The sequence below is a fragment of the Amblyraja radiata genome, chromosome 14, assembly GCF_010909765.2.
Source record: "Amblyraja radiata isolate CabotCenter1 chromosome 14, sAmbRad1.1.pri, whole genome shotgun sequence".
NCBI lineage: Eukaryota > Metazoa > Chordata > Chondrichthyes > Rajiformes > Rajidae > Amblyraja > Amblyraja radiata.
This window is the reverse complement of record NC_045969.1, coordinates 32630844-32647557: the sequence shown is the minus strand read 5'-3', so window position 1 is coordinate 32647557 and position 16714 is coordinate 32630844. Positions and strand designations below refer to the sequence as shown.

General features: G+C 40.2%; 1 protein-coding gene across 2 annotated transcripts in view; it reads left to right on the top strand.

The window, feature by feature from the left end:
• kdm6a (lysine demethylase 6A) overlaps positions 1–16714 on the top strand; it is a 205831-nt gene that overhangs the window by 142397 nt on the left and 46720 nt on the right. Inside the window, exons 10-15 of one of the 2 annotated variants that reach the window (XM_033033054.1) lie at positions 2476–2602; positions 4625–4723; positions 4846–5065; positions 9242–9376; positions 9917–10063; positions 12700–12798. In XM_033033054.1, coding sequence (XP_032888945.1) covers positions 2476–2602; positions 4625–4723; positions 4846–5065; positions 9242–9376; positions 9917–10063; positions 12700–12798 — 827 coding nt within the window. The remainder of the gene's footprint in view (positions 1–2475; positions 2603–4624; positions 4724–4845; positions 5066–9241; positions 9377–9916; positions 10064–12699; positions 12799–16714) is intronic. The other variant, XM_033033055.1, reaches the window with a different exon arrangement.

Below are 16714 nucleotides of genomic sequence, written 5' to 3'. Positions count from 1 at the left end.
TACCCTGTAACACTGCTCTCTCCCCACTCGTAACAAGGGCAGAGTACCCCAGTCCTCACCTTCCACCCTACTAGCCATCACATACAACAAATAGTCCGTCATTTTCACCACCTCCAACGTGACCCCACCACGCGCCACATCTTCCCATCTCCGCCCTCTGTCTGCTTTCCGCAAAGACCGCTCCCTCCGTAACTCCCTGGTCAATTCTTCCCTTCCCACCCGTACCACCCCCTCCCCGGGTACTTTCCCTTGCAGCCGCAAGAAATGCTACACTTGTCGCTTTACCTCCCCCCTCAACTCTATTCAAGGACCCAAGCAATCGTTCCAGGTGCGACAGACCTCCTCCAACCTCATCTATTGCACCCGCTGCTCTTGATGTCAGCTGATCTACATCGGTGAGACCAAGCGTAGGCTTGGCGATCGTTTCGTCGAACACCTCCGCTCGGTCCGCAATAACCTACCTGATCTCTCGTGGCTCAGCACTTCAACTCCCCCTCCAATTCCGAATCCGACCTTTCTGTCCTGGGCCTCCTCCATGGCCAAAGTGAGCACCACCGGAAATTGGAGGAGCAGCACCTCATTTCGCTTGGGCAGTTTATACCCCAGTGGCATGAACATTGACTTCTCCAATTTCCAGTAACCCTTATTGTCTCCTTTCCTTCTCAGCTCTCCCTCAGCCCTCTGGCTCCTCCTCTTCCTTTCTCCTTCTCGCCCCCCCCACCCTACATCAGCCTGAAGAAGGGTTTCGGCCCGAAACGTTGCCTATTTCCTTCGCTCCATAGACGCTGAGTTTCTCCAGCACTTTTGTCTACAATTGATATTAAGGGATGGTTTTCCAAGGTGGCAAAAGAGGAAGTTGCCATTATAGAGGTGATAAGGCCAGTGTAGACACAAAATGCTGGAGTAATTCAGTGGGACAGGCAGCATCTCAGGAGAGAAGGAATAGGTGACATTTCTGGTTGAGACCTTTCTTCAGACCTAAAATGTCACTCATTCCTTCTCTGCATCGATGCTGCCTGTCCCGCTGAGTTATTCCAGCATTTTGAGTCAATAGACGATAGATGCAGGAGTAGGCCATTCAGCCTTTCAAGCCAGCACCACCATTCAATGTGATCATGGCTGATCATGCACAATCAGTACCCCGTTCCTGCCTTCTCCCACTATCTCCTGACTCCTCTATCGTTAAGAGCTCTGTCTAACTCTCCAGAGAACCGGCCTCCACCGCCTTCTGAGGCAGAGAATTCCACAGACTCACAACTCTGTGTGTGAAAAAGTCTACCTTCGATTTAAACCAGCATCTGCAGTTCGTTCCTACACATGTTGAGGCCACTGTGCTATGCATGCACGTTCAAGAGTTATATATACTGTTTTTAAATTATTGCCAATTTGAGTAATAGACAATAGGTGCAGGAGTAGGCTATTCGGCCCTTTGAGCCAGCTCCGCCAAGTTTGAGTTTAGTTTAGTGTTACGTGTACCGAGGTACAGTGAAAAGCTTTTGCTGTGTGTTAAACAGTCAGCGGAAAGACAATACATTATTATAATTGAGCTATCCACATGGAGGGGCTAAACACCAGGCTGAAAATCCTACAATTCAGGTTTGGATAGATTGGTTGCCAATATAAGATATCAACCATAAATTGGACTGGAGGAAGAAATATGGAGTGGAATTATTATCTATTTCTCAAAGATTAATGGTGCTGTGATGTTGGTGTGGTGACTTTCTTAAAATTGCACCTTTTCTTTAAATCTAAGAATACTTCTTCAACAGAAAACATTGCTCTCTTTGCATGTTATGAAATATTGAATTAAAATGGAATGAGACAGTTAAGATTGTTATTAAACCCAGTGATAAATATGAATCTTCTTTATGCCTATTTTTGATTGAATCTTAAGTCTAATTAATTTGTTCACAAGAGTTAGAATTGTGAATTATTTTTGCAAAAGTATCGCATCCCTTTCCCTCCTTTTAAATCAGCTGGGAATACGCCAATGAAAATGGATGGTTATGTCTTACTATATCTCTGCTTGCTATTAGTGCTATTAAAGATGAACGCGATTAAATTTTAGTATTGGACATTTGTTACACTCACATAATATCCTTCTTCAGTTATTCCACTTGATGCGTGTCTAAATTGCAACTGAAAGGGTTTGGAAGCAGGTGGTTTCCATTCTGGGAGGAATAGAAATACTGTTTGCGACATGAAAGTAGTTGTTCAGATAGGTCGGGTTTTCTGAAAAGTGTACAAGGGAAATTGATAAAATATTTGTGTGTGAAAATATATTTGCAAACCTGTTGCAACAGTTCTGAAGCTGTGATATATCAATTCTATTCACATGGTTATTATCTAAAGTATTGAGAAATACTACTTTCTTTAAAAGGAACCTTGCATTAAAAGCAGAATGAATTATGTGATGCTATTTTTTTCTTCTGTGCAGCAACGGTGATATAACTAACCAGTGTTCCTGTTTTGCAGGCTGGATGCATCACACAGTAGAGCCATTAGGAGACAAAACAACAAAGGAAAGCTTTGCTATTCAATGTCTCCAAAAATCTTTAGAGGCAGATCCGAACTCTGGCCAATCCTGGTACTTTCTCGGCAGGTAAAAATAAAGTCTATTGATATAATGTTAGGTTTTGAATCTATGGTGTAAACAAAAAACCTGGTGTTTGGATTATTTACCCAAGATATTTAATTAAAAAACTGATAAAGGTGCACAACCTTTTATCCGAAAGCCTTGGGACCAGACACTTCTCGGATTTCGGAATTTTTCGGATTTCCGAATGGAAGATTTTTAGCGTAGATTAGGTAGGTAGCGCGGGCGGCTTGAAAAGTCTGGAGTGGCTGCCTCCTCCCTGGAGACCGGGGAATCATTGTAAATCATTGCTTAAATGTTAGTCAGTTAGTTTGGAGGGATTTTATGTGGTGGGGGGGGTGAAGGGGGAAACTTTAATTCTTAGTCCCTTACCTGGTCGGAGAGGCGGGGAGCGGGCAATGCCTTACCGGGTCGCCGTGCAGTAAGCTCCGGAGCGCTGTGGCCGCCGACTCCCAACATCGCGGGGCTGCGGGCGCCGCCGGTTGGAGCTCCGACCCCGGCAACTCTACCCCTGGCTGCGCGGCGCTCCAAATCCAGCGCCGCCTGTGGCGGGGGAAATTAAAGTTTCCCCCTTCACCCCCCCCCCCCCTCTTCACATAAAAGCCTTCCAAACTAACCGACTAACATTTAAGCAATGATTTACAGATGTTTAAGTGTCTCCCCGGTCTCCGGGGAGGAGGCAGCCGCTACAGTAGTACAGACCTGGGTTGACCGTGGGTCGTTTCGGGTCAAGTTTGGCGCCAAACGCGAGCTTTGGTGTGCAGACGACATCCTGGAAAAAATGTCCGGGTTTCGGAGCTTTTCGGTTTCCGGAACTCCGGATAAAAGGTTGTGCACCTGTACTGGAATCTACCTGCATTTGGAAAGGCAAGAACTGATTAGGTGTGGTCAGCATGGCTTTGTGCATCCAGAACTAGAGGGCATGGCTTTAAGGTGAGGCATGAAAGCTTTACAGGGAATCTGAGGGCCATCTTTTTCAACACAGATGATGGTGGATATGTGAAATGAGCTGCCAGAGTGGTCGAGGCAGATCCAATTACAATATTTAGGACATATGGATAGCAAAGTTTTAGATGGATATGGGCCAAATGCAGGCACATGGAACTAGCTCAGATAAGCAACTTTTGGTCAGCATTGACATGTTGGGCTAAAGGGCCTTTATCCGTGGTGTATAACTTTGACTCTACTCTCCTGGGCCCCGATGCAGGATCTCGACCCAAATTTTTGACCATCCCTCTTCCTGCACAGATGCTGCCTGACCCACTGGGTTCCTACAACAGTTTGTTTTAAGCCGCAAGAGATAACCTCTATGATGGACAATGTTCCACAACCTAATGAGAGTTACTTTACTAATGAGAGTTACTTTATAACAGTAAGCAATTGAGGAGCAAAACAAAGATACAGCTGTTGAGTGTTAGTGGTCTATTGCAAAACGTGTTTTGTTATTTCTCGGGATGTCTGGTCAAATTTAAGAATTTGGGAACCTAATTTGAAAAAAGACTGAGGAAATCATTATGCCAGTCAGTGACAACTCGTTAACTTGAGTCAGTTAACTCAAATTAAGGTTAAAGTGCATCCAGATTTAGAACTAGGGGAACATAACTAATAGAAGGGACATAAATGAGGGAGGAAGGATGTGAAGTGAATAGTGAAGGATGAAAATGTACTGTAAGAAGTTCTCTGGGTGTTGATTGTATAGGATCTTGAATCCCAAGAATTTATTTTCCAATAATGATAACAGGATGTCATTCAAGGATTGAAGATGGTTGTATCTAAAGTCAAAACTTTAGTGTCCATCTTGTGTGTTATAATTGATTTTGAATATCACAAAACTCAAAAGTATGTTTCAGTTATTAGTTGCATTGCATTGCTTAAGTATTTGTACAGATTTGCTGCAGTGTCTTAAAATAAAATATAATTTTGCCTACTTTGTCCCCATATTTAAAATGCTTTGGGTTTTAAATTGACCGGGTAACTCATAGTTGTTTGTCTATTCCTCTTTATAATTAAATTAAATATTTCTTGCAGGTGTTATTCAAGCATTGGCAAAGTTCAGGATGCCTTCTTATCATATAGGCATTCCATTGATAAGTCAGAAGCAAGTGCTGATACATGGTGTTCAATAGGGTAAGCGATGACAGATGCTTAAAACTGGATGGGACGAGAGAACCACTGGAGCTCTGCAATTTTAGTTTGATGTTTTATCTTCATCTGTTCAGTTCTATTTGCCATTTTGTTTACTGTCTTAGGGTATTGTATCAACAACAGAACCAGCCAATGGATGCATTACAGGCTTATATCTGTGCTGTTCAATTAGACCACGGACATGCTGCAGCCTGGATGGACCTGGGGACGCTCTATGAATCCTGCAATCAACCTCAGGATGCAATTAAATGTTACATAAATGCAACTAGGAGCAAAAATTGTAGTAATACTTCTGTACTCTCAGCAAGGATAAAGTACTTACAGGTAAACAGGTTTGGGGTGTGGTGTCTAAATGAATTGTATTCACCTCACAAAAATAAAGGGAATATCTCATGGATTTTTATAAAAATCAGATTTTTCTGTGGGAATGTTACAAATATATTGCATATTATAAGCATGCTTTTCCAAAAATCACCAAATGAATTTTAAATGGTTATTTTGTTAATCACCAAGCAGACAGAATTCCAAGGAATATAATTTGAATGGGCAATTGAAGCATTTTGTAAGGTTAATTATGATGGAAGCCTACTTAAATGTCATTTTTGAAAATGAAATTAGCAATATCAGGTATAGAATTTAATTAGCTTTATGCAGTACCGCATAGCAGGTTGTACAAAATAGCACTGTTAAAAATCATATTCAACTTGGGAGGTTTGAAGAAAAGCAGTCAATTGCTTTCCACTACACAAGATCTGATTGGAGGGGAAAGCTGCTGAATATTTAAATATTTAAATATTTTGCTAGAATTACCTGCTATATGGTATCATAAGTGCAAAGCTATTCTGCTTTTTCTTTAAGTCCTACCTGACAACAACAATACTTCTACATCAGCCATTCTTAATGCAAGTGATGTTAAAAAAAAATTCCGTTAAAGCTGCAGTATCTTTCTTTGCTTGACTTCATAGTCTGAGGACATTATACAGATGCATTTGGTAACATTTTATTTTGGCCTGCTAGGTAATGATGCAACTGATTCATGTAGCATTAAACCAGAAAAAGGTTCAGGACTAGCTTTTCACTCAATGCTAAATTGATTGATTTCAGCGGGACCATTTCTGCGCCATACCAGGCAGCATCTTGGGGGACAGACAAGCTGAAAGGGGAATAGGGCAATCACTTAAATGGGTTTGCAAAATGGTCCTTCATCTCTTTCTCTCTCCCCGTGGAAGCTAACTAACTTGCTGCGTAGTTAGTGTTTGCTACTTATATTTTGGATTTCCATCATCTGCAATTTTTGAGCTTTTGTGTTTGAACCGTTCCTGGTACTGCCAGATTATTTCATCTAGGGGAGGGGCAAAATCCAAGCACCTAATGAAAATTGAATCGACATTGGATGAATTTAGCTTAGTTACTGGTGGCACATAATGAAACCGAGCCCCAAGAAAAATAGGGTTTATGGTGTTTTGATGTTGTTGTTAAAGCTGTTTCACGAAATGGGAACATGAGTAGGTTCCTTCGCCCTTCTATCCTTTGTTGTCATTCAGTCCAACGAGTCTGGGCTAACCAACAATCACTAGTTCTATCCCACACACTAGGGACAATTTACGGAGGCCAATTAACCTGCAAACTCGCGTGTCTTTGGGATGTGGGAGGAAACTGGAGCACCCAGTTACAGATCATGTCATGGTCACAGGGAGAATGTACACATTCCATATAGACTACACCTGTAGTCAGGATCAAACCTGGGTCTCTGGCACTGTGAGGCAACAACTCTACCGCTGTGCCACTGTTGACTAAGCATCGTAGATTTTAATAAAAGCCATTTTTATACATTATGGTTTCACAATGTAGAAATTTCAGCAGTGTTTATACATAGTCCCCCCCCCCCCCCATTTCAGGGCACCATAATTTTTGGGACAGAGCAATGTCATGCAAATAAAAGTAGTCATGTTTAGTATTTTGTTGCATATCCTTTGCATGCAATGACTGATTGAAGTCGGAGATTCATGGACATCACCAGTTGCTGGGTGTCTTCTCTGGTGATGGTCTGCCAGACCTGTATTACAGCCATCTTTAGCTTATGTGTGTTTTGGGGGCTAGTCCCTTTCAGTTTTCTCTACAGCATATAAAAGGCATGCTCAATTGGATTCAGATTGGGTGATTGACTTGGCCACTCAAGAATTGACCATTTTTTAGCTTTGAAAAACTCCTTTGTTGCTTTAGTATTATGTTTGGGATCATTGTCTTGCTGTAGAATGAACTGCCGGCCAATGAGATTTGAGGCACTTGTTTGAACTTGAGCAGATAGGATGTGTCTATACACTTCAGAAATCTATATGCTACTCCCATCAGCAGTTGTATCATCAATTAAGATAAGTGAGCCAGTACCTCAGTAGCCATACATGCCCAGGCCATAACATCTCCACCACCATGTTTCACAGATGAGGTGGTATGCTTTGGATCTTGGGCAGTTTCTTCTCTCCTCCATACTTTGCTCTTGCCATCACTCTGATATAAGTTAATCTTCGTCTCACCTGTCCACAAGACCTTTTTCCAGAACTGTGGTTGCTCTTTTAAGTACTTCTTGGCAAACTGTAACCTGGCCATCCTCTTTTTACGGCTAACCAGTGGTTTGCATCTTGCAGTGTAGCCTCTATTTCTGTTGATGAAGTCTTCTGCGGACTGTGGTCGTTGACAAATCCACACCTGACTCCTGAAGAGTGTTTCTGATCTGTCGGACAGGTGTTTGGGGATTTTTCTTTGTTATAGAGAGAATTATTCTGTCATCAGCTGTGGTCTTCCTAGGCCCTTTGCGATTAGTAAGCTCACCAGTGCTCTCTTTCTTCTTAATGATGTTCCAAACAGTTGATTTTGGTAAGCCTAAGGTTTGGCTGATGTCTCCAACAGTTTTATTCTTGTTTCTCAGTCTCATAATAGCATCTTTGACTTTCATTGGCACAACTTTGGTCCTCATGTTGATAAAATAGCAATAAAAGTTTCCAACGGTGATGGAAAGACTGTGGGAAAGACTAGGTGCTGAGAGCTCTCTTATACCTGCAGGCAATTAAACACACCTGAGCAATTACAAACGCCTGTGAAGCCATGTGTCCCAAATATTATGGTGTCCTGAAATGGGGGGGACTATGTACGGGGGGACACAGCTATAAGTTCTACATTGTGAAACCAAAATGTATAAGAACACCGTTTAATAAAATCTGACAATGTGCACTTTAAGCACATGTGATTTTTTTCTATTACAAATCTCAAATTGTGGAGTCTAGAGGCAAATAAATAAATTATGGGTCTTTGGCCCAAACATTATGGAGGGCACTGTAACCGGCCTTTGAATAGCTGCAGCAGAGCTTGAATATCTTGAAGATTATAAACACAAGAATAATTATGTCAGCGCCTCAGCCTGTTTAACCATTTAGATTTATCTTCCAATGATTGGTAGAGTTAAAGACGAGGCTGGATTAATTGCCACCATGTTCATGAAATGCCCAGCGGATGATGCATCTAGGTTTCCTCCTGGGGTTCCAATCATCACAGGGACCAGTTTCAAGCCAACCAATTTTGACTGCGCACGATATCATAAAGGAGTGGGGATATTGGATGTGGCAAAGGCTATAGGATCAGGCAAGAGCTTGGCTGAAATGCTGCTAATTTGATCTCCAGAAAGAACCATCCAAAAATAACCCCCCCCCCCCCCCCCCCCCCCCAATGCCATTGTTGGCAAACCTTCCTCAGAAGGACCGCAGTAATAAAATTGGCTCACCACCAGCTACTGGAGGGGAATTAAGGATGGGCAATGATTACTAGTTGCACCCGCATTCTGAAAACTGAATCTTTAAAATGTAGAATAACATGGGGCATTTACTTCCCAGTTGCCCCTGTGGTATTTTCCTTGTGCAACCTCGAGTAGGATTTGAGGAAAATATAATCAGGGCTTCAGTCTTTGTTATCTTCAACCTTTCTTCTGGCCATCTTGTGTTGGTGTTTCAGATTCTGTTCTGCATTTTTAAGGAGATTGGTCCTCAAATAGATTATGCATAAAAATTGTTGAAAGTTCATAATATGAGTCAACTTTTAGGAAACTGCAGCTTTTAAAGATTATAATTAAAAATGTAGGTTAACATTAACTAGTATAATAGGAAAGGGGGCATTATTTACACTGCTGAACCCTGGAAACTTTAATTACTCTGTTGTACCATACCATGGGGACAAAAATACTGCATTTTACAATTCAATGCCATATATTTGTATGTTAACTAGCTCTCATTTATGATTTGTTTTTCACTGCACCCAGTGCAATAATGACAAAAAAATAAAACCTGGGCAGGTTGCAAAATTTTCACACCAATGTGTTCTGTCACAAGTTTAATTGAAATTTTAGTGTGATCATAAAGCCACAAGTGTTACATGATTGTAGAGCAATTAGGTGGATTGTATGATTGATCAGTTAGCTTTCATTTACATAATCGCATCACATACTTTTTACAGGCCCAGTTGTGCAACCTTCCACAAGGTAGCCTTCAAAGTAAAACCAAAATGCTTCCCAGTATTGAGGAGGCATGGAGCCTACCAATCCCAGCAGAACTTACCTCCAGGCAGGGTGCCATGAATTCAGCTCAGCAGGTGAAAATTATTTGTACCTCAATTGTACTTAAGCATTTTAGCTCTATAGTTTTAAAGGTACTTATAAGTGGCTAATACATATACCCACACAAACAAAACAGTAACTTCACAAAACCTCATTCATTGGTAGGATTTGAAGAAATATGTTCATGGGTTTACAATTATATGGGGCTATAATATCTACCAAATTGCTTTAAAAAGAACTAGAGTTGTTGAGATCAAACTTGGCGACTTCTCAAGCAATTGGGAAGTAACTTGAACAATTCTATCGCATGTAATACTTTGCACTATTTGTACATAAAGCTGTCTTTATAGAAAGTTGTAGCAACTGTTGCCCTGAAATGGTGTCTTTTTTTCCTTGGTATTCAATTTTGTCAAAATAAAAAGGGGAATGAGAAATTATCCGAGCAACATTTACTCTGAAATTGCGACTGTATTTGCAGAAATCAATGGGGAATCAAAAGCAGAAAGAAACGGGGGTATTGAAAGTAGACAGGATTTCTACATATTTTATTTTCAATATTTTTCTTTTGTGTATAGGCTTGTAAACCTCATCACAGTAATGAACCATCGGTAGGCCTCAGTCAGCAGCCACAACAGACCGTACCACTACACATGGTTGCTTCTAATCAAGTGGATGACCTTAACAGTCCTGCTAAAAGGAAAAGGATGTCCAGTCCTACTAAGGTAGTAGTTCATTTGGTTTGGTTCTTTCTTAATCTTCGTCAAATTGTTTGATAACTTCAGAAGGAACAGGAGGAAATATAAAACTGCTTTTTGAATACTGATGAAAGTGTTAAGATCCCAATGATCAGCCCTTTTTTGTAAAGCACTTGGTTTAATATGAAATCGTAGAGCTGCTACCTCTCAAACAGGTTTGATCCTGACCTCTGGTGTTATCTATGTGGAGTTTGCACGTTCCCCCTGTGACTGCATGGGTTTCCTCCAAGTGCATCAGTTTCTTCCCACATCCTGTAGACTTTGGAGTTTGTTGGGTAATTGGCCCTCTGTAAATTGTCCCCATGTGAAGGGAGTGGATGCAAAAGTAGGAAAACTTAGAACGAGTGGGATGATGACGAGACCGATCTTTGGGATGGACGAGCGACCTCTTTCCATGTTCTATCAATGAACTAAACCAAAAGCTGCTTTTAAAATGGAAATTCAAGAGATAATAATGAAAGCATGGGAGACCTTTCTTGCTGCTGATGGTTTGGCAAGAGTTGTACCCCAATGAGAGGAAGAGGCATTGAGAGGATAACTTGGTTAACCCTGTCAAAAGCTGCACAAAAGTTAAGAATGAGAGGTAAACGATTTGCAAAAGTTGCATTCAAGACTTTACTAGGAACTGTATGGAATTGAAGGAAGATACAAATAGATTTGCAACATTGTTGTTGGAGGGAAAGAATAAACCGGTTTTCCTAAGGAGCATTTAAGAATAATGACACCATATTTGAAAGGTCAGGATACTGCTGGAGAAGTATCAGTAGGCAGGAGAAGCTGGACGATCAGCAACATAATGGAAAGAGGATCCAGACAGCAGAAGATGGATCTGATGCAAGTTGAAGGGAGCATCAGGAAAGATGGGACGGAGATTCACGAAAACGTGTGGGTTCAGGACAAATCCTTGAAAATTCAGCTTGGTGGGCTGAGGGAAGAATGGACGGGGTAGAGACAGTGCTGTACCAGTAACATGAAGGTCTATGTGCTTGCGTTTAGTGGAGGAAATTTTAAGGAATAGTCATAGTGAAGCTAAGATGCCAGGTGTATCTTTCTGTGCGTGTTACAACTAACACACTGCTTATTTCTTGGCAAGTCCTCATATAATAATGCATGTAACATACTTAACTTTTAAAGCGTGCAGAAAAATACTCTGATTGCAGTGCATAATTATAAATTAGCTCATTTGGTCCATCCTTTAATCACCTCATTCACGTGCTCCACATTGCTTTTAGACGTTAGACTTTAGAGATACAGCGCGGAAACATGCCCTTTGACTAGGTATGTTGCAAAGCCTACCTGAAGCGTCTTTGAAAATCTGCCGCTGCCCGTGTGCGCGATTTTGGCACCGTTTAGAGGGGGGCGGGTTTAAAACGCGATTTTCTCTAGGCTGTTCAAATCGAAGATGTTCAGCCTAGTTAATTATTAACGAAAAATCGCTGGAAGACCCCGTCGCAAAGGCTATTATTAGGTTTAAAGGCCTCGTATAATAGTTATAGTAGTTTAAAAATCAATCTCTAAACCCGCGACGGCCAGCAACCGCAGGGTCTCATAAAGCAAATAGCAGAAGTTAGGTTGTATATTTTTACATTAAAAAGGGCTTCTAAAGATCCCTTTATACAAAATTTAATATTGCGAGTAGCTCAATTTGGGCCCATTATATCGCGCAGTATTTTTCTGGGCATTTGAGGGCACAAATCTACCGCAATGTGAACGTTCTAAACCAGCGCGTTCCACAGGGACCCACTGGAAAGCTGATTTAAATGGGCATTTATTTACAGCAATTGAACACTGAATTCCTTCCATTTGGTCTATAAATTAATGTAAATGAGATTTAAAAATCATGTTTTATTGTGAATTATTTGTGAATATTATTTGGACATTTAGGCTATTTAAAAATGTTAATAATTGATTAAGAAATGGATAGATGTTTAGATCTAGTAATTGAAGTCTGAAATTAGCTACAATTAGGTAACTAACTAATTATATGCTTTAATTTCAGGTCATCCAAGTAAGATTATTTTATATTTGTTTCAGAATGCTTCAATCTATGATAACTGAAAATTTCATTCAGTTCTCTTAATTTTTAAGAAAGTTATGGGCTTTTGACTGTTCACGATCACAACTTTTTTGTTATGTCCATAGAAAATCAATAGGGAACAAGATGCTCATTTCCGAGTATGAAAATGGCCATAACTTTTTAAATACTTGAGATATGAAAGTGAATTAGGTGTCAAATTAAACTTATTTTTATGCTTTATCTGATGGGATAAATTACAGACTTGATTTTTAAAATCTCAAAATTTTGTAACATTGCTACTTTGACCCATTGATTCCGCTCCGATCAATGATCACCCAATACAGTAACACTATCCTACCCACTGGGGACAAACTTACAAACCTGTATGTCTTTGGAAAGTGGGAGAAAAGCTGAGCACCCAGAGAAAACCCACCTGGTCACAGGGAGAACGTACAAACTCTTTACAGACAGTACCCATAGTCAGGCTGTGACGAATTTGGCGATGGGAAATTATTCAGCTCATTGCTCCTTTTTCTGTTCATTAATTTTTCTGCGACACTGTTTATTGTTTCTTTCCTATTTCCAGCTAAATGCTCCAGATGTGTGGTCAGGTGGTCACACGGCACCACACCATCCAGTACAACAACAAGTTCCATCATGGTACCTAACCCCTCAAAAATTACAGGTAAACTATTTCATTCTAATTGTGAAGGACTCGTGCGTTTTTCGGTGCTTTTTGCAATTGTGGGGTTTGCATATTTTTAAGGAACTTCTAATGATCATAAGGCATGTGTGTTGCGAGCACACTGTGATTACATTCAGTTATCTTATCCAACTGTTATTTTCTACTTGATCTGCTTTGTATTAAAGCTTTTAAGAATTATTTTCCAAGAATATATGACTAAATGGGCTGTTTCCCATATCTGGCATGTAGCCAATTGGCTGACATACTTGTATTAATGCATTAAAAATTATGACTGATACTGAATCATTTAGAAATAATAACCTGAATTAGATTATTAATTTTAAATAAAAACACTCCAAGCTTATCAACATGACATGAGAAATTCAAACAAGTTAATCCTGTTCATGGAGAGCCAGGAACTGCAGATGCCGGCATCTTGAGCAAAACAAAGTGCTAGATAAACTCAGCGGGTCAGGATGTATCTGTGAAGGGAATGGACAGGCGGCATTTCGGGTGGGGACTCTTCTTTATTCTGATTGAAATGGGGGGGTGCGGGGGGGAAGGAAAGCCGAAAAGAGAGGTAGGTGCAGGACAAAGCCTAGCAAGTTAAGCAGCCATGCTTACTTTTATTACAGACTCAAGGTCCAGATAAAAGACAAGACATTACATAGAATAAATTGCATACAAAGGCACAATAAATTACACACAAAAGCACAGTAAATTACTTACAAAAGCACAACAAATCACATACAAAAGCACAACACATACAAGGTTTAAGATCAAGAATTTTAAAAAATCAGTGTCCGACAACGAGACAACTATACCAATGTGTCCACAGCTGGGATTGGTAGTGTGTGGTGCTAAACCTTATGTTTGGTAAGGTCAAGATGATTTCATTTTCAGAATCATTAATCCGGCAAATAAATGTATACATAAGATTTCTTAAGACAGTTTGTAAAGTATTGACTCCTGCAGCCACAAACATTTCACTTGCACAACACCATCTAGGTCTCTAAAGTAATAGTCTAACATTATAAGCTACTTTAAATCTCTGTAAGCTTGCTTTTCTGTAGTTTAACCACAGGTGTGCAGTATAGAGTGGTGTACAATATGCTCTTAACAGAGACAAATTCTGTTAATTTGTACACGCACTAAACTTGCGTAAGAGAATGTTTGCTTGTGCATACATCATACGGCATTGCCTGTAAATATCCTCATCATCTTCATTTGTTCTGTACTAAAATGTCCGAGATATTTTACCTTATTACAGAGACTTAGATTATTATCAGACGCATTAAAATCAGTAAATTTTAGCCATTTATCCTCTTTGGTTCTACAGTTCATAACAGCACTCTTACCAGCATTATATTTAATATCATGTTCCACACCATACACAGAACATATAGTATGGAGCTGCTGGAGACCAGCGCTAGATGGACTAAAGATCACACGATCATCTGCATACATAATATGGTTCATTAGAGTATTACCAATCATGCACACAGTATTACAGGCTTTGAACTGCTTGGACAGATCATCAATAGAGAGATTAAAATGAACTGGGGACAACATTTCCCCTTGTCTGACACCATTGCAAACCCCAAATGGGGCTGAGACCCTATTGCCCCATTTTTGCTTGTTTAGTCCGGTATACCAGTAAGCCAGAATTCTCACAATGTATTTAGGCACCCCTCTTTGACTCAATTTAACAGACAACTTTCTATGATTAACACGATCAAAGGCTTTGGAAGCATCAATAAAACACATAAGAATTGATGCGTTTTTACCTTTATATTTGTTTACAATTTCTTTTAAAGCATATATAAAACGTCAGTGCGGTGTTTAGCTTTAAAATCAAACTGGTTATCTGTGGATATTGAACCAAGAAAGCAAACCAACACCTCTACTTCCTTAGAAGGCTTTGGAAGTTTGCATTGTCCCCGACAACTCTCACCAACTTCTACAGATGCTGTAGAAAGTATTTTAACGGGATACATCACGGCATGGTTTTGGAACAGCTCCATCCAAGACTGCAAAAATATGACAGAGAATTGTTGACGCAGCCCAGACTGTCACGCAAACCACCTCCCTTCCATTGACTCCATCTACACTTCATGCTGCCTCAGTAAGGACATCAGCATAATCAAGGACGAGTCTTACCCCAGACACTCCCTCGTCACCCCTTTCCCGTCAGGCAAGGTACAGAAGTGTTAAATCGCATACCTCCAAATTCAGGGACAGTTTATTCCCAGCTGTTATCAAGCAATTGAACCATCCTATCACCAACTAGAGAGCAGTCCTACCCTAGCATCTACCTCATTGTAGACCCTTGGATGATCTTTAATCAGACTTTACTAGATTTTTTTTGCAGTAAACATTATTCTCTTTTTCCTGTATCTGTACATAGTGGATGGCTTGATTGTAATATATTGTCTTTCCGCTGACTGGATAGCACGCAACAAAAACTTTTAATTGTATCTCTGTACACGTGACAATAAAATAAACAAACTGATAGAATGAGGGGGGTTTGATTGGCAGATGGGTGGAGCAAGTGGCAAAGGCTAGAGATGGAAAGGAGACAGAAAGGTATCAGATCAGGAGGGAAGAGGAGTGAAATGTGAAGCCAGAGGGAGGGGTGTGTGGTGGTGGTTTATGATATTTAATGTTCTGTGCTTGACCTGGTTTTGGAGGCATGGTGAGTTGTTGGGTAATGGATGGCTGGAAAGGATATTTCTCTGAAGAAGGGTCCCGACCCGAAACGTCGCCCATCCATTTTCTCCAGAGATGCTGCCTGACTTGCTGAGTTATTCCAGCACTCTGTCTATCTAAGGAATTTTTTCAACTGTGTTGTCAGATCAGTCAATAAATATTCAAGCAGGGCATTGGGATTGTTCATTTCAGAAACACACAGATTAGTGGGAATTAAAGAACAAGATCTGATGTTGTTCCCCAGGCTTCATTAGTCCATGTTTGGTCTTAAATTTAATGAGGCAGTTGTTGCAGTTCCGTGTTGGTTTTCATCAAGTGCCCGTATAAATTCTTACTATTGTGCTCATTTAAGTTTAATCACCAATTTGCCTAAAATTTGATTTTGCTGATGCAGAATCTTGAGAATCAAACTTTCCCATTTAAATGCCACTGAGTGTTGTTAATGCACAATGCAAGTATAATATAAATTGTAAAAAGATTTGATTTTTAAAATATATTTTAACCTGAAACACAAATGTAAGTAATTAAATCCAGGTACAAGATGTTTTTGTATTTTGTACTCATAAACAGGCACTGAGTTTTGAACAAGGTTACATACATTATTGCCAATTTCCATCTGAATTTGATGGCTTTTTGTTGGATTATTATAGTTAGAATTTATAAGGAGATGCAAAATAAGTTTTAGAGTTTATGTATGTAAAAAAATACCTAAGCTTCTCTCGTGACTCATTGAATTTTGTCCATTTGAGAGTCTGTACAATGCAGACCGGGAAACAGCCAGACATGATCCATTTGCATTGAGGTAACTTAGAAGTTCAACCCTTTTAGATCAAGAGCCAGTTCTTAATGTACTAGTAAGAATGGCTTCTGCTTGGAACACAATAAAATGTCAGAATGGGCGACTTGGCCCCTCAAACCTGTCCCATCATTTAGTTTGATCATGACTGATCTACTACAGATCTCAACTTGGTGCCAGTAACCAGAGCGTTCAATTCTCAATCTTTCAGAAATGTATCGACCTTCACCAAAAATACTCTAGCATCCACAATTCTGAGGAGGAGAATCTCAAACTCACTCCCCTCTGACGAAATTACCACATACCTCTGATTTAAATGACCAGTCCCTTATTTTGAAACAATGTCCCCCTGTTTGAGACCCTCATTTTGCGGTCTCTTTCTATGTAGACAATCTGCCTCTTGGTTCCTCT